The sequence below is a fragment of the Ochotona curzoniae genome, unplaced genomic scaffold (genome assembly GCF_017591425.1).
Source record: "Ochotona curzoniae isolate NIBS_2020 unplaced genomic scaffold, NIBS_Ocur_1.0 contig_1302, whole genome shotgun sequence".
NCBI classification, from domain to species: domain Eukaryota; kingdom Metazoa; phylum Chordata; class Mammalia; order Lagomorpha; family Ochotonidae; genus Ochotona; species Ochotona curzoniae.
In genome coordinates this window covers 14,261,931-14,285,238 of record NW_024465035.1, presented here as the reverse complement: position 1 = coordinate 14,285,238, position 23,308 = coordinate 14,261,931, and the positions used below count along the sequence as shown (strand labels likewise).

The 23,308-nt window shown below is 44.9% G+C and overlaps 1 protein-coding gene across 2 annotated transcripts in view; it reads right to left on the bottom strand.

The window, feature by feature from the left end:
* The window catches only part of TGFBR2 (transforming growth factor beta receptor 2), a 74,684-nt gene that overhangs the window by 38,305 nt on the left and 13,071 nt on the right, over window positions 1-23,308 (bottom strand). Inside the window, exons 2-3 of one of the 2 annotated variants that reach the window (XM_040963915.1) lie at window positions 21,901-21,975; window positions 2,294-2,462 (exon numbers count right to left, since the gene is read on the bottom strand). In XM_040963915.1, coding sequence (XP_040819849.1) covers window positions 2,294-2,462; window positions 21,901-21,975 — 244 coding nt within the window. The remainder of the gene's footprint in view (window positions 1-2,293; window positions 2,463-21,900; window positions 21,976-23,308) is intronic. The other variant, XM_040963916.1, reaches the window with a different exon arrangement.

Here is a 23,308-nt window from a genome sequence, read left to right as displayed (position 1 = left end):
CCTCCAAGCACCTGCATCCCATATGAGCACCAGTTCATGACCTGCCTGTCTCCCACTTCCCATCCAGTAGCCTAGTGGCCAAAGTCCTCATTTTGTAACCACTGGGATTCCATATGGGTGTTACTTCATGTCCCAGCTGCTCCACTTCCATGCCAGCTCCCTGCTTGTGGCTGGGAAAGTAGCAGAGGATGCCCCCAATGCTTTAGAACCCTGCATCTACATGGAGCTCTTGGTTTCAGATTGGCTCAGTTCTGCCCATCGTAGCCATTTGGGCAGTGAACCAGAGGACGCAAGATCTTTCTGTCTCTCCTTCTCTCTACAAATCTGCCTTTCCAAACATAAACAAACAAACAAATAAATCTTAACAGCAACAACAAACAGAGAACAGGGCTACCTGAGGAAGAATTTGAAGCTGTCTGGTATAGGGACTCCATTTTTTGTTGCTGAGATCCCCAAGCCCATCTTGAAATTTACTGGACTGTCCCAGTAAAGGAGAGCTCATTTTCCACCTAATACCCCTTCCCTTTCTTCTTTTGAGGTTAATTGATTCGAAAGAGAGACACAAAGCGGGAGAGACAGGGAGGGAGGGCTTCCATTTTCTGGTTCACCCTCCAAATGCACGCACAAGCCAGTGTGGGGGCAAGGTCAGGAGCTCAGAGCTCCATCAGGCTCTCCTACATGGGTGGCAGGACTCCAAGCACTTAAGTTATATGCTGCCTCCCAGGACGCACACTGGCAGGCAGCTGAACAGGAAACGGAAGTAGGGAGTGCTACACAAGCACTTGGCACAGGATGTACTCATGCCAAGTGCCAGCTTTTACAGCTATACAATATCTTCCTTGAGTCTCTCCCATTCTCCCAGTTGAATCCCTATCTTCTTTCTGCTTAGAGCTCAGGTGTCCTAGCCACTATCTGAGTGCAACATGGTCCAAACTTCTGATCACATTAGCTTTCTTCTCTGAGCACACACTTTTTTCAGAGCCCCTTTACTCAAAAGCATTGGCAAACCTGGATATGCATGAAACACAGCAGGCTTGCATCTTTGTTGTTCACATCCCTTTAATTCTTCAGAAAGCAGTTCAACCCTTGGAACATATGGAAATCTGCAAAGACTCCATCAAGGCTAAACACATGCGGCCTGGCGAAGCTCTCAGAAGGCAAGATATTTAGGTTCAGACACCTGTTGGGCAGCTGGCTAGGAGACATAGGGTCTAACCCCAAAATGAAAGGCTGTAAAGTGGAAACATCGGAATCTCTTTAATGATCCAGGTTGTTTATTCCTTGTTATGCTTCTGTGTTCATAATCCAGGAGTTTGTCAAGCAATGCACAAGAACGAATGACACATGTGCATGTATGGAGGAAGGGGGTAAGATAATGAGAAAGAGACAGAAGACAGTGGAGAGCAGGAGTCTCGTGTAGTTTGGTGGTTATGAGGGCTACAACTGGGGTTTCTGAACAAGCAGTCCAGTGTTCCTTTTCCCCAAGCATCCTCTCATGTGGGAGGTGCTTTCCCACCCCCAACTTTTCTTCTCCACTTCTGCTACAATAAAGAACTAAGACTGCCCCTTCCCCCAGAAAAAAAACAAAGCTCCTGGTGCCACAAATGGGGTCCTGAGGAAGAATCAGTAAGATGACAAGTGGGATACATTCTTAGCATCTAATTATTGATTAGCTTAAAAGGATGAAAAGGGGAGAGACACAGGCAGGCACAAGGAGCTCTCCTCCCCTGGTCCACTCCACACAAGTCCACGATTGCCAGGCAGGGTCTAGGCCGAAGCTGAAAGCTGGGAGCCCCAGCTGGGTTCCCCATAGCGGTGGAAGGGAGTGGAGACCTTAAGCAAGCATCTGTTGCTAACAGGTGTCACTATTGGTGTCTTAACTGCCAAGGCAAAAGCCTGCTTCCCACTGCTATTAATACAAAGAAGTACTTCCAGATGGATTGTATTATTATTGTAAGTATTCAACTATAGTCTCTCTCTCTCTCATACACACACATACACACACGGAGGCATTTTTAATAGTTCATAGAAAGTGAAATTAAAAGATAATGAGCATTTTGCTACAACCCTTCCAAAGCCATCTCCTACAGACACATGCACGTCTATTGGAAAATGGATTAACTACTCCCGGAAACTGCACAGAGTAAACGGAAAAGAAGCAGTTGAAGCAAAATGCAAATGGGACACAGATTCACTCACAGAGCCGAAGACCCGCTTTGGGCTCTCACGTGGCAGACACACATTCCTCCTCAGAGTGGAGAGGGAAGAATGACCGCCCAGGAGGCTGCCTTACCAGACGGCCACACAGACTTCGTGCGGCTTCTCGCAGATGGATGTGATGCTGCAGTTGCTCATGCAGGACCTCTGATTGTCGCAGGTGGAAGACCTCACGTCACAAAACTTGCAGAGTTGCGGAAACTTGACAGCACCATTGTTGTCGGTGACCATCATGTCATTATTAACTGGGGGAAGAGAGAGATACAGTGGAGAATTATCCAACCGCCAGGCAGCCTGCCAAAGAATTCCTGAAAATGTTATGCAATTTCAAGTGAACTTTATGTCATGAGAACGAATACACAGTAAGGAGAAATATCCTCTTTACATCAGATCTGAATTCCCTCATGTAGGCTATTTTTAAATGGAAGCCATTGTATGTGACCTTGGTTGCGAGGGATTAGTGTTGGACTCCTTTTTATGAAACACTCATCAATCAATAACGAACCATGGCTTGGCCCACTGCATAGTGCTGGGCCCTAGGAACACAAAGCAAATGACTCTTAAGGAAATTGCAGGTTAACTGGGCAAGCAGACTAGGAAACAGACCAGAGCCTGGTAACCCAAAATAGTGAAGGAAGTACAGAGGATGGAGGAGCCAGACAGGAGAGCCCTGGGCCAAAGACACACAAGGTTACAACCAAACTGTCACAAAGGACAGACATAGCCAGGTCAGCCCAAAGGAGAAATTTTCCACCAGACCTTGCTGTTCATCATCCAAGAGCTTCAAGAACCTTTTTGGCAAGGGACGACTTCCATGAGATCTGACTTGCCCGTTGTCTTAAGGGATCTCATTGGCTGCTCACTGAGGCCCTCCCGGCACAATCCCAAGCACTGGGAGGCAGAGTCAGGATGGCAAATAAAAGCTGATTCTACCTGGAATATCTGCCCACTGCCTCCTCTCCAATCTCCCTCCTCATCACTGATTACCTGAAAGGACATGGGTGACTGAAGTCATAGTTCAGGAGGCCAAGCGAAGTAAGGCATTCAGTCAGGCTGCCAGGCATTCAATCAACACACATGAGATAACATGCATATTCCATGCCACAATCAGGAAAGGCAGGCACACAGACTGCACATGGCATTGGGTCAGTGGCTGGCCCATGGGAGCCAGAGGTACTTCTGCAAAGCATCACCCTTGCACAGGCATTATCCAAGTCTCGCGTGCATTCCCTGTGCTGGGGATACTCCTGCCTTCAGAGGAGCAGGTACCATATCCAGCCACACTCCCTCCCTGCTCTGTGAATTTTAAATGCCCATCACTAACACTGTATCCTGCAATCCTCTGTCACTTAGGGGTAACACCTGTTTCCTGGGTCTCTAAAAATATGAGCACACATAAATTTAAGATTTGCTTTCTTGTGGTAACAGTAAATCCAAAAGAAAAAATAAATAAACCCATTCATCCCTCTCAGGCCTCAAGTTCATTTCAGGAAGTATATTTTTAGGTAAGAAACTATTTTAAAATCCTCAATGTCTCCCAGGCCCAGAGTTCTATGCTTAGCTAAAAATATAGCCAGAAATGCTCTCTGAACCCTGTGTTAAATTTGGAACTAACACAACAATGAACGTATATTTTTTTCCTGCAATGGTTATATTTGGTTTTGTTTGTGTAACAACTAATTTAACCCTTTAGGTCTTCCAATAAGACACTGCCAAAACAAATAAGAACAAGTGAGGCTATGTTTTTGCTTCATTGTGTGTGTGTGTGTGTGTGTGTGTGTGTGTGTGTGTGTGTGTGTGTTGTTTTAGTATGTAGTATGTTGTGGACAAATATCTACTTGCTGGTTAGAAAGCTTTGTCGTTACAGCTGTGAAGTCAAACCTCCTTGACCTGGAATGGAGGCCTGTCTCACTTCAGGGTATCTGACTTGTCTGGGAGGTTATCTGCCTTCAGAGCAGTCATCTACTGCATCACTCTAGAAGATGGTGGTGATGCCTGGGTCCCACTCCCAGATTCTCTGGCTTGACCATTCTGCAGACAGAAGGGTCACCAGGATCGGAAAAAGCTCCCCGTGTGACTCTCACGTTCAAACACGGTGAAAAAGCTGACGCTGAATGAAATGCAAAACAACAACAAAAGCCATGGGCACCCGTGGGTCTTTGCTATAATGGTTACATCACCCGCATCTCCCCATGGAGTGTCTGGGTTCTTGTCACCCGCATCGAAGAACTGGACTGAGTTCCCAGCTCAAGGTCCCGCCCTGCCCTGGCTATTGTGGACATTTGGAGAACGAACCAATGCATGGGAGATTTCTCTGTGTGCCTCCAAACAGAATAAAGAAAATTTTAAAGCATAAAAAGCACACAAAAAGCAGCACCCTTCCCTCATACCCTGCCCCGACAAGAACTTCCTTGCAAAAAAAAAAAAAAAATTGCACTCCTGAAGAGCTGTGAGCAGCAACTTCATACACAAGACGGAGAGCAATCCTGCATGGACCGACTGACTCCTTCCTAGCAAAAGCCTACAAGGGTTAGAGAATGGGCAGGCGTCAGGCACAATCAAAACAAAAAGAAAGCAGGGGACTGGAGCTAGAAGCAGCAGAGGCTGCCATAAGTGTGTTGCCTGGCATGAGTGGTCTAGGTCCGAGGCTTGCAAACACAACAGGAAACTGACCGAAAAGGGCTCATTGCAGGAGAGGAGAGAGCAAGATGGGAGAAAAAACCCAGGAAGCTAACCGCTGTGTACTGTTCCGCTTTGCTACTCACATCACAGCCTGAGTAGGTTAGTGCCCCTAGAGTGGCACTCAGGTGAGGTGCCAACAAGACAGAGCCTCTCCCTGCATCTTGGATAAAAGGCAATCAGTTCTGTTCTCTGAGTGGGAGGTGTATACATGATAAGTTAAATGTGTTCAGCACCAACTGAGGATCAGGAAATCGGTCTAGGCTACAACAGAAAACCTCACAAGTCGCCAGCTGAAGAGATATCCTTGTTGCCAAAAGTTCTGTCCTTGTCACCAAAAGTTACCACTCTCACCACCTAGTGTGTTTCAATCACCTCTCCATGCAGGGCATGCCAGTGCCGTTTGCCATGCGTGAGTCTCTATGAGTTGACCCTTGGTGGCGCCCTACCATAGCAAAGCTGGCCTGTCCAGAAGGCAGTGCACAAACCTGCAGCCTGCACTGTGAGCAAATCTTCTCTTTCCTCAACAGACACAGGCCCTTGGGGGTTTTTTGGTTTTGCTTTTTTTTTTTTTTTGTACATATATGTATTGGTAGGAGTGGCAGTTTAATTCATAGAACCAAGCTACACTTAACCTTGGCTGGGATCACCTGATTTTGATAAAAGCTAATGACTGCTCCAAAGACCCCGGTGGGGAGGGGAACCAGGCCACCTGGGAGCAGTCCTCAACAATCAGTGAGAACTCCATTAGTGTCCTGACAACCGGGGTGAGATGCAGTTATGGGGTGGTGTAAGGAGGGCGAAGCGTACCTGTGACACATGATACTGCATCCGGGCAATCTGATCCACAGGTATTGACAATACCAGTCAAACCTCCAGGAACCACAGGGCAGCTTATGTGAGGAGCCAGGAGCTTGGCTGGCAAAGGAAACATCCTCTGAACAGCAACTCACGAGGATATTGCTCTAAATGCTGTAACAAACCCTCGCAAAGAATCCCACCGCAATCCTGAACTCAACTTGGAAGTTGTTTCCAGTCCAGAGAGTCAGGCGACTCTAACTGCCTTTTTCTGAAGAAGCTCCCAAATTGAGACAGTCTATCTGAATGCCTACAAGCCCTCCGTCAACAGCTGGGGATGTTCTACCTCAGCAGACACATCAGGTATACCCTTCTTCAGAAAGAGGCTCTAGGGAAGACGTTTTACCTAGAATAGCACTCAGTGAAGGACACGACGAAGGCAGTAGTGCCCAGCACATGACAGGATCACACGGCCCATCGCACTTCCCTTCTCGCCCAGCCCATGAGTAACGTCAAGGCCTTGCTCACTCCAGGTCATATGGCCATGCTGATGTGGGCTCACATTTTCCTCCCCCTAGTCAGTGCCCACAGGTTCCATGTCTTGAGAAGATGAATTAAGTGAGCACTGCAGAGTGTCTATGTATGCAACTGTCTCATAGGGTCAGAGATGAGAATCCCACAACAGCTCAGACTTGCTCAAGAGACATATTAGGAATTTTTTTTAAAGATTTATCTTCATTTTTATTGGAAAGACAGTCATTGAGAGAGAAGGAGAGACAGAGAGGAAGATCTTCCGTCTGAGGATTCACTCCCCAAGTGGCTGCAACAGCCAGAGCTGTGCCGATCCAAAGCCAGAAGCCAGGAGCTTCTTCTGGGTCTCCCATGTGGGTGCAGGGTCCCAAGGCTTTGGGCCATCCTTGACTGCTTTCCCAGGCCACAAGCAGAGTGCTGGGATGGGAAATGGGCCACCGGGATCAGAACCAGTGCCCATATGGGATCCTGGCATGTGCAAGGCGAGGACTTTAGCTAGTAGGCTACCGTGCCAGGCCTCATATTAGTAATTTTTAATGATTTCTTAGTCTTTATCTCCAAAAAGGGATTTACAATCAGCAGACTCATTAGATAAAATGTTCCTAAACACGTGGCCAGAAAAGGATTCTTATATCTGAATCATCTTGTATCAAACTACTGCTATCTACTGGCATAACTGGGAAAGGGATTTAAGAATGTCTTTATTCCACAAACACCCTGCTTAACACCCTGTATTTCATAGCAGGGCCACTGAAATCGTCAAGCTCAAGGGATAATCATGGCAACTGATGTGAGACTCCTCTGAGCCAGGGCAGAGCATCTTGAATGTTAAGACACACACAGATTCCGCAGAACATTTTCCAACCTGTCGCTGTGGGATTGTGTATTGGCTCCCACCACTGCGGGAATGGCGACTGAATTGTATGGAGCAGGCTGGGACCCCAGGCAGGAATCAATGCCTCAGTCTTTATGCAAAATTTCCTATCTGGATTTTTGCTCTCACAGGATTCCTCCTGATTTTGTACGACCCATTTAATGTTAGTGAGGGCGACTACCTTGATGAAGTCAGCTGCTGAAGACATCTTCAGAGAACGCCCAGGTTGGTGTTTGATTAAAGAACCAGAGGCTACCACTTGCCATAGACATCTGAAACTGACCATCGTTGCAAGCAAGCAAGTGCTCTGGGAATCCAGGCTTTGACTATTGCTTCGTTGTCTTTGCTGATTTGGGATCTAGCACAATATAAAGGCCATGCTTTACCTTTTTACAAGGATTTCTCATCTTACACTTCTTTCCATCTGCTTTGCTCTCAAGCCTGGCCTATTGCACAGGCCCGGGGCACTGATCACCATATGGGCCTGTGATTGAAAGACTTGTTCTCTGAAAAAAAAAAGCTTTTTAATTGCATTTGGCTTTTCAGAATCAGACACACAGACAGCCACCTGGCAGGCAGCCGTCCATGGTCTGTGCCGCTGGCAACCAGCAGCCCAGCCCTCGAAAGCAGGCCAGACAAGTCTACTGGCCAGAAATACATGCACCCGTCCTCAATCCAGAACAAAGAAGAAGTCGGGCAGCCTAGGAAAATTCCCACAGGACTTCCCAAGGAAGGAAGATGCTCCTCAGCCAACCAAACACTACGGCCAATTACTACAGCCATCTAAACCAAAAGTAAAGGCTAGTTTGTTTCTTTGAGTGGCAAGTGGGCAAGAGATGGAGAGAGGAAGAGAGAAAGACAGAATTTAGCCATCTTCTACTTCACTCCCCAAACACCCAAAACAGACAGAATTGTAGCACACCACAAGCTAAGAGCTTAGAACTCCATTCAAGTCTCTTACATGGGTGGCAGGTACCCAGCTACTTGAACCATCACCTACTGCCTCTCCGGGTTCAGACTGGTAAAAATCTGGAATCTGGAGGAGAGCCAGGACTGAGACCCAGCACTCCGCAACAGGATGCATTCCAAGCGGCAGCCTGTCTACTATACCAACCGCCTGGCCCTCCAACCTTTCTGAATATTCACTTCATAACTGCAATTTCTAATGAAATAAAGGACCTTTGGGTTAGTTTTTAAAATGTGTGTAGGCCTCAGTTCTCTCCATAAGTGTGAGTATCTCTTGAGAGCAGGAGAGGGGAAGCATCCCAAACCCTCACGATCCTGGGCCACCAGGATTAGGCAGGCATAATTTCATGGAGCCAACAGTGTGACTCTGGTATGAACAGGAAAGAAATGGAGAAAACATAGCCTGAAAGCACCAATTCTCGCTCCCACACAAATGTTTTTGTAGTAACCAGTAACCATGCTTTTTTTTTAAAACCTTCCAAGGATGACACTATTAATATTCCCAAATCTCTCTGAACTGGCAATGTCTTTGAAAGCCTGCATTGTAAAACAGTAAGTGTTCAACAAATGTCAGAATTAATGCCATCTGAAATCATTGCCAGTACCCAGTGGAAACAAATAATGTATATCAATTTTCTACATTGTTGTTTTGTAAAAAGCTGCTTTCCATATGTATTGTTTTCCATGTCACCAGAGAATAAGGTCTTTAAAACCAAGGTAAGCCTACATCATTGCTAACAAGAGAAACATAGGTGAGAAACGCATGACACCATTTGTATCTAAATCCTATTGGGAAATAATGTCAACTCAGATAACACGTTGAGCTGAGCAAAGCGTGGGTAGCACACATGGACAAAGCACAGGCATAAACTGGGCTGCCTTCCCTGCGTTTGTCAGTGACAGGTACCCAAACCACATGGGCGTGAAGTGAAGTCTAGCAACTTCACTTTTAGGAATATGACATTAGCTGATTAATCCATTGAAGTGTGGATTGCACAGGCAAATGATTTTCAAGAATCTTTTTCATCAGTAGAGGGTTTCATATAGGAGTCATAGGGGGCAGTAGGCAGAATGAAGGGGGTACAAAGTTCCAGAGCTTTCATGGTTCATTTTACAGATTGAAAGTCAAGGCACACAGGTGTTCTGGCTTGGCAACTTACATGATTTACAGAATACAAAGAGTCGAAGACGCCAGGGGGAATCCCACCAGGAGCCCAGACAGCGTATCACACGTTGTCCACCTAACTTCAAAATGCATTCTCTTCTCAATCTGAATAAACCTGATACCTGTGTTTAAAACTTAGATTTCAAGGGTTTCAAATAAACCACCGGGTATAGGCATTTGGAGATCACCTGAATGTAAGGCCAGTGTAAATTCACTATTATAGAGGTGATTATGAATGTGCTAGAGAGGGGAGAGTGAGTATGTGTGTGTGAGTGTGTGTGTGTGTTTGTGTTTGATGCTTCTTTCTACTTGTTTAACTGAGAGAATTTAGCTTTGGGGGGTTGGGTTTCAGTAGCCTTTTAGCTCACAAATTGAACCACTCACTATAATTGCCATAAGGAAAACTTACAGAGACATACAACTGCATTCACTAAGCAAGTAAATGAAGGAAATAAGGAATGGTTCCCCGGGTTTGCATATTGAACATCTAACCATCCCCTTAAACTAGAGAATTTTGCAGTTTAATTTACAAGGAAATTATGATGATGCCAGGTATAGAATAATGCAAGCTACAGCTGAACAGAGAAGGGACTGGCTTAAACCAACTATAACGGGATGCCAGTGTGACAGTGAGATGAGACCTTAATGAGCATGTAACAGCTAGGACTAAAGAAGAGAGGAAACCCGTCGAAAGAAGTAAGCCCCATCAACGCAAACAGGGATGGCGTGTCAACGAAAGGAGCTCAACGGGGCACTGTTACAGGGACATTGAGAAGAGTCAGTAGGTTTCTGCTGACAAGTGCTATGGAATTAGTACTTCATGTAAAGTGCCACGACTGAGCAACCGATTCTCTCTCTGTTGGTACAATTTGGATGGCATACTAGAGCAACAAAGAAAATGACCCACAGATAAGCAAAAATAAAAGATGATTAAATAACTCTCTCAGTGACAGTCAAAACAATACTGGTAAATGGCACAGTTTGATAGAGACGAGATAATAAGCATGTGATTTATGAAGCTGTGTAACAGTTCAGTTCAGCTAAAATAATGTGTTCCTCCCAGCACAATGAGCCACCTCTAAGCAAGGGTGCCATTGCTCTGCTCTGAGAGGGTCCTTGTGTTGTACCCGTGGAACAGGGGCCACGGGGCATGTAAGAGGACGTACACAAATGAGTTCTCTCTCAGAGGAACAGAAAAAGTCAAAACGAAGATGTGCTTTTTAATTAAGTTACTCATTTAAGACTTAAACAATATTTCATCTCAACGTGCTACCAGCTTAAGGGAAAATGCAAAGAACAAACACCCAGCCCAGTGAGATGGGTTTTGTTGTTGTTGTTGTTGTTGTTGTTGGAAGATCAGAAGAAAATCAGCCTCGTGCTGTATCATTTGCATTAACTAAACTGGAGTTTGGCTGGGATGTTAATTTCCTGCGAGACCTGGATATTCACTGATAAATTTCTCTGTGAAGACTCCCCCGATGCCTTTGCAAAATGTACCACTGAGCCCTGGTGCGGGAAAGGTTTTCCAATTACAGTTTTATTACTCAAGTGTAAATATGGGTCAAAGCAGACAGATTTCCATATTCCCTTCGTAAAAAGAGCTGGAGATGCTGCTGGGTTGAGAGAAGGCAGCCCTTTAAAGAGGATGCAATAAGGCACCAGATGCACTGTTCCTGACCCCCAAATACGCTGTGAGACAGGGCTGGGAGACGTTTAAGCAGAGACTGCTACGGGCAGCCATGGAAGCTGAGTTAAGTCCAAAATGTGAACCAAGTTTTGTTACTCCTATTTATTTATGTTGATGATAGAAACAGAGACCTCCCATCCGGTGGTTCTCTCCCTAAATTGTCCACATGGCTGAGGACAGGTCATTGGAAAGCTGGCAGTTGGGTGGCAGGAAGCCTGCACCTTGAACCATCCCCTGCTGACTCCCAAGGTCAGCGTTAGGACAAAACAGAACCATGAAGCGGAAGTTGGGAATCAAACTCAAGCACTTACATCCCAATCAACTTCTTAACCACCAGTTTCAAACGTCTGCCCCCGAACCATGCTTCAAGGTTAGGATACTTCAGATGTGAAGCCAGAGCTGCACTCAGCTTAACACAAGCCTCTGGCCCCAGCAGGGCTACATCACTCCATGGAAACAGCCCATGGCATGGGAGGGTGTTTGCCTACATCCTCATGTTCTTCTCATCCTTCCAACCCCTTCACATCATATACTCTCAGCCTGCGGCCACTCAAATAGTTACAATTAACCGCACTTCAATTTAATCATTCTGTTCTACCTCCTAATAGTAGAGACTTAACTGGAATGTAAAATGTCATGATTTAACTCCATAATACGGGTGTTTTCTACAGAGCATTTAACTCTCTCATGTGGATAATCACATTTTCATTTAAGGGAAGAGGTCATCGACTTTGGAACTTAGATCTGTGTGGGAATAGTAACTTGCTATTATCACCATTGACTGAACACAGACCCCATGCTTAGTTGAATTCTAAGTGTTGCGATGATTATTTCATTTCATCATCACAAAAAAAAAACCCAGGAAATTTGATCATTATTATTTTAGTTCTGGGGAAACGGACAGTTAAAGGCACTTTTAAAAAGGGGCTGAAGATTCCAAGCCAGCGACACAGCAGGCTACTCAGAGATGAGGCCAGTGGTCCCAGAGGAGCACACCCGACACTTCAGCCATATAACAGATATCCCCATGCCAAAAGAGCGAGGCAGCAGTGTCGGTGTCGCCCCTGGGAGCCAAGTGACAATGGAGAGGGGAGCAAGAGCAGAAGGCTCCTTGCAGAAGGTGTTTGGAGCGGTTTGATCTGCTTTGAGAGACGCGTAATCAGAAGGGCTTCATGAGGAACCCAAGAACTCTGAGCTCAAAGACCTGAGTGCATCACTCTGCTGTTTTCTCTATATGCCAACAGGCAAGCCACTAACCTCCTCGAGACAGCTAGCTCCTGATCTAGGAAACGGGGCCTTTCGGGGTCCAGCCGAAGAGCAAACTTAGGTGCGTGAAGCACATGTGAAAATACAAAGTGACACACAACATTGACTTAACAGGCGAAGGAAGATGTCACATGGCGTTGGCTCTGGCACTGGAGAAAAGTACAAGAGAATTAAGGGCTTGCTACATGTATCCCCACTCATCAACAGAAAGCACCAGTCCGTTGAGTTACAAAACGCCTGTCAGGAAAATTTGAGTGAACAGACAAATTGAAATGTAATCATATATTTTTTTGTTTCCATGTGCCAATGCGTTCTGGGTGATACAGCAGAATCCATCACAGTTGTGTTGAAGTTCCCCCAGAGTACTTGGATGTTTGAGCCAGTCTGTTTTTAAAATATTGCTCATCAGTAGTTTAGGGTTTGCAAATAAACAGTAACTTGAGAATCAAGTTTAATTTTCAGGTCCTTTGCTGACTTTGGCGTATTTGCCAGGCAAGGGCTGATCTGTTCCAGCTTTGAGACAGTTCCTTTGTGATTTGGCAACAGGATGAATAAAATGAGCAAATCTACCACGCAGTGGTGGGGAGGCAATAAAGCGCCTTACAACTACGAAATTCTACAATACTGAAAAAATTCGGCTTGTCTGTCTTGCTAAAATGGTGTTCTTTGATCCACAGCTGCTGAGGGATTTTTAAAAGAACAACAGCCGAGAACATTATTAGATTTTTAAGTATAAAGGTATTGCAAAAAAGACTGTGGAAACATCAAATTGAAAGAAATTTATTTAAGCACAAAGAAGTGTTTGAAATCCATGTGGTTTTTGTTTTTTTTCATAATGCTCATTTTTTCCATAAACTTTTTGAAGACTCTTCTCAGGTATAGGTTCCAAAATAAACACCCTTTCAGAATTGCAGTTTCCACGAATTTCTATTCAGAGATGTCGCAAATAGGACTTCTTCGTTTCCTCTCCTCAAAGCTATTTCCTCATGTAAAAATTGATGATGTGGGCCAGGCACGTCGCCTTAGGGTCAGGATACTGGCTAAGACATCTGTGTACCACCTTGGCACATTAGCATCCCACATCTTGCTTCCAACTCTAGCTTCCCGCTAATGCACAACCTGGGAGGCTGCGGTGATGCCAGTTGTGTGGAGACTTGCACTGAGTTCCTGGCTTCTCACTTCAGCCTGCCCAAGATCTGGCCATTGCGGATGATTGTGGAGTAAGCCACGGGTTAGAAGCTATCCGTTTCTTCCTGAAGCTCTGCCTCTCGAATAAGCACATAAAATGACTTTGTAGGATTGTGGCTGGATTGAAATGCATCATGATGAGACAATGCAACCAGGGCACAGTAAGAAGGTTCCTCCAGTGTTGGCATTGCAACGTCTTGAGACACCAGCATTCCACACAGGTGCCAGCTGAAGTGCCCGTCCAGCTGCCTGCTACTGCACCTGCCAATCCAGTTGATGATGACCCAATATCCAAGGACCTGGCAGATCCATATGGAAATCTTGGCTCCTGGCCATGCCTTGTTGCAGCCTTCCGGCAGCTCTCTGGGGTTGCACCAGCAAATCAAGGATTTCTCTCCCTCTTTTCCTCTCTCTGACATTCTGCCTTTCAAATAATGGAATCTTAAAAAAAAAAAAAAAAAAGCCCATAGCCGGTTCTAATCCGGGTAGCTCCACTTCCCATCCAGCTCCCTGCTTGTGGCCTGGGAAAGCAGTCAAGGACAGGCCCAAAACCTTGGGACCCTGCACTCGTGTGGGAGACACAGAAGAAGCTCCTGGCTCCTAGCTTTGGATTGGTTCAGCTCGTTCTGTTGTAGCCACTTGAGGAGTGAATCAGGGGATGGAAGATCTTTGTCTCTCCTTCACTCTGTATATCTGGGCTTTCCAATTAAAATCAGAAAATAATAATAATAAATAAATCTTTAAAAAACAAAGAAGCCCTGACAACCACTGGTCAACTTTATGTTCATGGGCACTTACAAAGCCGCTTTTATGGACCTGAAGTGGTAGCCTAGTGGGTAAAGTCTTCGCATTGATTGTGCTAGGATCCCATATGGATGCAGGTTCGAGTCCCAGCTGCTTCTCTGCCCTTCCAGTTCCCTGCTTGTTGCCTGGGAAAATTGTCAAGGATGGCCCAAAGCAGCTACATGAGAGACCCAGAAGAAGCTCCTGGCTCCTGGCTTCAGATTGGCTCAGCACTGGCCATTGCGGCTACGTGGGGTGTGAACCAGAGGATGAAGATCTTTCTGTTTGTCCTTCTTTCTGTAAATTTGTCTTTCCAGTAAAAATAAATAAATCTTGGGGAAAAAAAACCCTTTTATGCCTGTTCTCCCCTCAAATAGGTGGATTGAGCGTGACGATGCTAAAGTTCCTTTCACTAATGCACAATTCAACCCCAAACACCAGGAAAGCAGAACAATTCCAATGTGTCCAACTTAAACCTGTTAGTCCTGGAGAAATGGAATGAGATGCAATGATCTATTCGCCAGAAATCTGACTTCAGGTTCATCAAACCTGAACATTTAGTGTATATTTGGCTTATTTTCTCAGCCATGCAAGAATCCAGTCTTTACAATGCCTTAGCTTGCAGTTTAGGGACCATGTTCTGGTCAACACACACACACACACACTTAAACTTGATCATTGCAGCTGCCAAGTTTGCAAGCACAAGAACAGCACTGCACAGTGTCATTTGCGTATCATGAGGTCAAAAGGAAGGAAAACCATGTCAGGTGACAAAGGACCACTTTCCATGCAGACTTCGTAGGCATTTCCTCTGATTTTATGGGGGGTGTGGAGGAAACTGACTTAGAGCAAAGACATTTGCCGCAAGAGTTTAAAACAAACAGCCTTCAGCTTTACAGGTGCCTTGGCGATGACTCTGAATACACTTGCTAGGCTCAGCTTGAATGATGTGTGATAATAAAATCAGGCATGATTGTATAAAACCATCCCACTGCATGAGCAGTGCCTTGAGGATGTCTCATGAATGGGTGTGCAACTATCCTTGCTCTTGTTTCTCCAAAGAGTGTTCAAGTACAAACTGCTGAGATCGGCACGGTCAACAGCCTGATTGGCCAGAGGAGGCGGGACTGTGAGGTCTCTTGTTCCACGATGGACAGCTATTACATGGTAGGAACTCAATACATATTGGCTGAATAAAAAAGCCAATCTTCAAAGTCAAGTTCTTTCCATCATACTATCTATTCATGGTTGATTTCCCCCCCCAAATGCAAATCAAAAATCAAGTTGGTGTTAAGGAAATGAAAGTGGAGACAACTCCTGGTGTAGTTTCAAACACTCTGCGAAAGCAGTGATCCATTTTGAAAGGATCTGAGGGAGATCTCCAACAGATTAGCAGCAATCAACTGACCCTTGCCAGGCTGGCTTAAGAAGACAAAAAGGCAAGGCCGGATTCCCTCTGGTTGGTAAGATAACACACACAAAGCGTTGAAAACTCTCCCTTGGTGTTGTTTTTTTTTTTTTTTTCAAGCAGAGGAAGTGCAATGAAAAAGAAACAAGTCTCATACATTGTTAAGACTTCAAGAAAGGACAATAAAGGGCAGGAAATTTGAAAGGAAATCTGAGAATCTGCCCTTAAACTGGGCAGTTTTGCTTGTTTTCTCACAGTGCACGGTTGAGCTCTTTTTCCTGGGCATTACTCACTTCTGTCATGACCTTATGTTGTTTGCAGTAAATAGCATGAAGGGGCGCTGGCCAGGTGAGTGGTCATGATGCAACCTCCCAATGAGTAAATCAGCTCTCCTCCAAGCCCTCAGAAGCCCACAAAAATTGGTGCCAGCCTCCTCCATTTGTGCTGCTTTAACAAAATACTCAACCCTGGGTAATTTAACTAGAACAGAAATTTATTTCTCATAGTTCAGTTCTATGAGATATCTCCCTTTTCTGTTAAAAAAAAATAGATGCATATCTGTAGTTGCTAGATAAGGAATGCAGTTATACACACAGAGGGACTAGAACAATTTATAAAATCATTCATGTATACAAGATGTCAATAGAGCAACGATTTTTGTCCTTTTTTTTTTTTTAAGATTTAGGCTCAGGGTCTGAGTGATGGGAATCAGCAACCAAAGCAAGTCACTTTAGAAGTCAAAGCCAGTTTCTTTCCTGGCAAGAGCTAGTTCAGGCATTGGAGGGCCATGGAGCCCCCTTGAGCCACGGCTTCCTTGAAACACGACCCTCTGAAGTTAAGGTCACAACTAGGTGCGCTGTCGGCACAGGCACCTTGTACACACATGGGCTGGTGGTATTTCAGTACACCTGACTTACAACCACAGGAAATCACCTGTTCAGTGTCAAGGGACTGCACAACCACGTGCGGCCACCCACGACAATCGAAGTATTATTTTTATCATCATTCATGGTATAATGCTGACCTAAAGGGATCCCCAAACTCCCTGGGTTCCTATGTTTCCGGGATGTCTGGAAATGAAAGTGGTCAGGGTCCCACCAGAACTCAGTTAGAGCTCAAAAGCCATCTCATAGAAAAGGTGTGTGACTCTTGGCCCAGATGCCACTGATAATCAAAGTTTCATCTAGCTGCCAAGGGAGTGTGTCTTGTATTAGTCGATTAGCTGCTGGAGTGTGTCTGTGAAGACAGGAGTAGGAGACCTAAGGGACAAGAGCTGGAGTTAGGGGGTAAACCTCTCAGCTGTGAGTGGCAGCAGCAGGAGGTTCCAGAAGTGAGAGATATGGACCGAAGGTCTACAACAAGCTGAGACCTGTGGGGGCTCAAATCAGCTGGCACATCCTCCCAAAATGCAAGTCCCCGAGCCTAAGATTAAAGGCTGTTTTTTTTATAGCAAGTGCGACTCCTTGGACTCCTAAGGCATCTAGTAATTCTCAGTAAGCCCCATTCCAGTGACTGACACACAATGCAACATCGAGGGGCACAGATTAAGTTTCCAGCCAAAGCCCACAGAAGCCCGGAGCAAGGAAATTAATATTTTAGAGAAAACATTGGATTTTTTTTTTCCTTGGTTTTCCTGTGGATTTAAATCGCAGCCAGCCAGCCTGAAGACTTTCTTGCAGACCATGGCAGAGACCTGACCGACAATGGGGGGAATTTATTCACGGGGTAAAATCTTGATGCCTTCAGGAAAGCCACTCGATGGCCACTAGAAGAAAGCTAGGCCCAATTAAAGGCAGTTCTCCCAAGCCAATTCTCTCCTTGATGACTTGGATCTACCGCTATAACTTCCCTTAGCCCAATATTTGCAGAAGGAGTTTGAATTGTTTATAATCCCAACCACTCCATCTGTAGCTAATTTTTCTCCTTTGACAAAATACTATTTTTTACAGCCCTTTTAAGATCAAAACTAAAAACACAGATGATATAAACAAGCCTGGCAGAATCACCCTCCGATAAAGTATTATAATTAGGGTGTCTTAGGCAGGTTTCATAAACATGTGACTGTCAGATTTCCAGGACAGAAACAGCCTATAATTCTAAGACTGAGAACTGGAGAAATAGAACAGGGAAAGAAAAAAAAAAGCCTGGGTCTCCATGATTACAGGTGCTAAGAAATGACATGAGCATGCCTGTTTGGAACTTGAGCAGAATGAGAATTTTAAAGAGACTGTGTAATTGTTGCACCCCTTAGGGTTATCACCGGCCACTTGTGCCTACATCAATAATCGAAATAAATATTTAAAATTCAGCTGTTTAATTGTGCCTGCCACATATGGTTCATGAACACACGGTGCAGTACAGAGAGGAAACTCAGGCAGTGTTACACAAGGTCTGTGCAGTAGGTACCGTGAAGATGATGACACCTTAGATATCAACTTCATGATGAAGACAATGAAGTGCAAGCTCCCTAAAATGCCTTCTCTGGACAAGCGGAGATCTTGCTATGCGTAATTTGTTCTTGAATCATCCCCATGTGTCCTAGTCTCAGATCCATCATCATGACACGGCAGGACACACAATCCAACATGACTGTTGAGGTGCAACCTAACTAGGACTCTGGAGTCTTTAGGATTACAAAGCCAGGCGCTTCTCTGAGATTACTCCTGGAATGGAGGCCTAGAAACCTGTAAGCATCCTGGGGAATGATGTCCTTAGCACGTCTGTCTGCACTTCATCCCACAGGCATCCGGAGGCGACTACGCCTGGAGTCCGATCTGGGCAGAAGCTAAGGCTGAGACGCAGGATCATGCAAAGTGACACACTAAAGCGCTTCTCTTCACGTCTTCACAGACAATGAAGACATTATTGTTTGTTTAAAATCCCAGTGTGCAGAGGATGGACCTCCCACCCCAGTGTAGGATCAGGAGCCAGCTTGATGCAAGGGGTGGGGTTTGTGATGCGTCTCCAACCTTCTGTTGACCGCACTGCCATTGCGGGAAAAGAAGGGGATCTCTCCTTCACTTTGTGACTCCTGGCCCTTTGTGGTTTTGTTAAGTTGGTCCCTGATTGTAAAAGGCTAGTAACTAGGGAAATAAGCCTAAGTTACACGATCTTGTATTTAGGGTTAAGTAATCTGTCAACTTTTCTGCTGAACAACCAATCCCTTTTCATCAGAAAGCCTTTGGCCTGGTAAAGAGTTAGCTCCTTCTGCCTGTCTTTTCCCAGGAAGAGTTTGCTCACGAGTTGTCCCGGGGGGCTTGTGTTTTCACGGTTAATGGCATCAAAAACCTGTGACCGTGAAGCCAGTGGACATGTCAACCTACAGGCACTTCCCAGCTTCCTCTTGGTTTCTTTGAAACAAGTGGAGAAGCATGATCCTTGAAGTGGCAGGTGGACAATGGTGCATCTCTATGAGTTATATCCAGCCTTGCAGACCCAGGCCAACTGTCTTCTTCGGAAAAGCTGCCTTTATCTCGCACCTCCACCCCAACCCTCAGTGCTGTGCCTCCTTAGGTCTTGCGGTTGAACCACCTAGAGAGAGTAAGGCAGCCTTTCACAGGGACCTGCATTTGCTCTGGTCCATGGGTCAGTTTCTGGAAGTCAAGAGATTCTTATTGTCCTAAAGCTTTACTCTAAATCTTTGCTCATATTTGCTGTATTGGGATTAAAATTGACAGAGGGGAGATTTTTAAACCCAGTAAATGGTATTTCTTCGCAGTAGACAGTCCAGTCATTCTTCTGCGTGTGCTCTCTCTCTCTTTCTTTCCTCTCTCTCTCTCTCTTCAAATGTTTCCTTTAAAAAGCCCCCAAGAGAGGCTTTCTCATTGCCATCAGTGATTGCCAACCTGGGTTCCACATCTAAATCATCTGGGGGGATCTTATAACACAGCACTGAAGCCAGGGTCCTAGGCTTGGGCAGTGAATCAGAGCTTCTAGGAGTTTATCTTAGATCTCAGGGTTGTTTTGAAAGCACTCATTGGATTGCGATGCACAAGCATGGTTAAAACATAAATGGAACACAGGAAAGGACCTATTGTATGAGGAGGAGAGAACTCGATCAGGAACACACACAGAGCAGTCAGAAACATGGAACATGGAACTCCTGGACAGCGCTGCACCAGCCTCCAAGTGGCTCTTCCCGGTTTGCAAATCGTGCTACAACAGGATGGAAGGGTGGAAGGAGTGGGTTTCCTGAGAAAGCTGAATCTCTAATGTGTGCTGATCTCTAAGGCGCCGGGGACAGAGAGTTCAAGGAGACAAATGTGGCCGACCAGTGAGAGCCTGGATCAGAGAGGGCAATTATCAACAAAACCCTTCTGAAAATTGCATCAGCGGACAGACGAAAATAAACAGGAAGACAACAGAAACTTGTGAGCCGTGTCTTTCCTTATCTCTGTCATGCTCGTAGTGCCATCAAATATGTGCTGAGCTTCATCTGTATAGCAAAGTTGACAAAGGACCATTTCTGGAAGGTTTCAACTCTATTTTCTTGGCCAAATGACATCTGAGTCATCACGAATCAGTAGGTAGAAACTGTACTTTTCAAAAAGATGCCATAAAAATATTATTCTGGAACAATGACTTTAGAACCCCCTCTCAAAACAAAGCACATAGATGTTGTGTCACAGCAGCACAAACCACTGCTTGGAACACACATGTCATACTGGTGTGTCGGTTCCACTGCTCTGATTCTGGTCCAGCTTCCTTCTAATACACATCCTGGGAGATGGAAGATGGTGGACCAAGTGTTTGGGCCCTGTGCCCAACAGAATATCTGCTTCAAGTTCCTAGCTCCTAGCTTCAGTCTGCCCATCCCTAAATGTTGTGACCACTTGGAAAGTGAACCAACGAATTGAAGATCTTTCTCTGCTCTTTCCTCTCTCTTTCTCTCTGCTTTCCAAAAGAAATAGAATTATACATATGATTTTACTTACAAGTCAGAATTACTGAGACAAAAGGAGAGAGAGAGAGAAATCTTCCATCCATTGGTTCACTCCCTAAATGGCCACTACAGCCAGAGCTGGGCTGGTTAGGGGCCAGGAGCTTCTTCTGGGCCTGCCACACAGGTGCAGGGTTCCAAAATTTTGAGCCGCCATCCACTGCTTCCCAGGCCATCATCATAGAGCTGGATCGGACGTGCAGCATATGGGACATAAACTACCATTCGCATGGGAAGTTGCAGCCACAGGAGAAGAATTAGCCTGATATAAAACCATGCCAGCCTCCAGACTAATAATAATAATAATAATAATAATAATAATAATAGCTGGATATTATAAAGAAAAAAGCACACAAAAAGCTCACATCAAAATCTCTCCCAGTTTGACGAAAATCCCTCCACCTATCACGGAAATTCATGACACCAGTCACTGTTTCATGAGGCTCATCTTGGATGGAAAATCCCCTCCAAGGAGAAAAGATGACACCAAGCCCCAGCCCTAACAAAGTCCCTGGAAATGATCACCTAAAGTGTGCAGGAGCAGGGAGAGGTGTCTGTGTTACAGTGCACTGCTCGCTTACCACACCCTTCACCAAATCAGATCCAATGAGCTTCTCTTCTGAGAATGGGAGAAGAATTTAGGAAAGCAGAAGCATAATTTAACAGGGTAGGACAGACCACTAAAGGCGATTCCTTCACAGGGTCCTTGGCAAGCATCACCGCCACATAGCTCTCTCTGCTACTCTTCAATGGGCAACTTTTATATAAAACAATTTGACTAAAAATTAGTATCTGGGCTGCTTGTGTTCTGCCAGTCATAGAGGGTGTTATTGTTTGTTTTTGCTTGTTTTTTTTTCCTTCTAGGAAAAGAAGCAAAATGTAACACCAGACTTCCATCTATGTGGTGAATAAGGGTTGCATCTGTGGAAAAATACCCATATCAAGTTGGCCATCTTGAAGAGGGAACGGCAAAACCGCAGACCCAGAATGAGCAGCGCAACCCTTTCTAAATGGCAACTGTAGTCTACTGGCAAAAGTGACAGAACACTCGAAAAGGCAGACTACCCGGTGTCTCAAGCAAAGCTACCCCCACAAGAAAAGGGGAAAAGGAAAATGACTCATTACATAGTCTGAACTCCAGTGAGACGGGTGGACAAAACTGTCAAAGAAGTGTGGCTGGAAGGAGGAACTTCTCCCGTCTTAGCTATACAGAGCTTGCAATTCTTCAAGCAAGGACTCAACTTGTAATGTCAAGCCTTCCATTGCCTGCTCCACACTGTAGTTCTGGAAGCATGAAGAACCACACACTTTACACAGTTTTCCTTATAAATGAAGCAGTAAGACAGCACAATGATTGAAATTGGCAAAATGATGAAAAGACAAACTCATGGTACTTTACAATGTCTCAGTGGATGAATGGTCCCATTACAGCTTGGGTAGGTGGCTTCATCTTTCTGGGCCTCCAATTCCACATCTGTAAAATGGAATAATTACACCCATCTTAGGGGATTATTTTCAAGATTAAATATGACATGTAAGTGAAGTTGTATTGCCAATAATAAAGCCCTGTTTTTTGTTAAAAAAAAATAAGTAAATAAAAGCTTATTTTATGTATTTGAAAGGCAGAGTTACAGAAAGACAAAGAAAGAAAAACATTTTCCGTCTGCCAATTCACGACTCTACCCCCATTAGCCAAAGAAGCTACAGCTGGGTCAAGACAAACACAGGCGTGTGGAATTCCATTACCAGGCATGCACATTGGAAGTGGAGCATGCAGGAGTTGAACTGACATCCATATTGAATGCCAACATTGTAGACCAGCACCGCGTAGGCTGTGCCATAATATTGGCCCCATGAACTGCTCTGTTGATGTAGTAGCAGTTAAGTGTCACGACGTCAGAGAGGGTTAATGCATTCTCTTCAATGCTACCAGACTAGAATTTGTTTTTTCCCCTTCTCTGCCTCCCGTGAATCTCTGTGGCAGCTAGATTATCCAAATCACTTTTCTTTTGTGGTTTCCTGGCACTAGATTGTTTGCTTATTTGTATCTGCATGGAGAAGAAGGCAAATAACAAATGTGTGACTCTTACGTCACTTTTAATATTTAGTTTAACATTTACTCCAACAACAAAAGATACAAGGCAAAGGATACAAGCAGAAAAGTCCAAGAAAATCAACATCTTGGCCTGCATCTCTGGTCCTCACTGGTGACGTGCACACTGGGCCTTAGCAAACTGGGGTTTAAAAGTTTAAATGATGCTTTTCTCCAATGTCATTATCAGCTGTCACTCTGATTCCCTCATTTTCTTGTAACTTCAAGGCACTTCAAGTTACAGAGTGCAAGAATCAAATCAGCCATCCCGGTCACACTGGGTAACATGGAAGCGGATTAAAGAGAAGTAATGTAGACCCATCAACATTTCTCAAGCTTCTCACAGGCGTCCTCCTCCTTTCTTGAAGACATTTTATTAAAGAACTGATCATGATCAAAACAGTACGTTGTAGCAGAGGTCAAGTGCTGTTTTTCACTTCCTTTCCCAGAACTTCAGAAAGATGAATGTCTGAAGAAAGTTACCAAGAAGAACAAAATTGTTCTATCTAGCAGAACTCAAATAGATATTCAATACTTACTTTGCTTTCATATAAAACAATTTACATCTTGGGAGTGGAAAACCCAATGAGCTTGGCTTATAGAAGGTTAGAGTGAATTGCCACTGCAACAGTTATTCAAGAAGGAAGTCATCGATTAAGAAATGTTTGCCCCCTGTGCCCTGAAATATCACAGGCATCTCATTAATAAACTGATA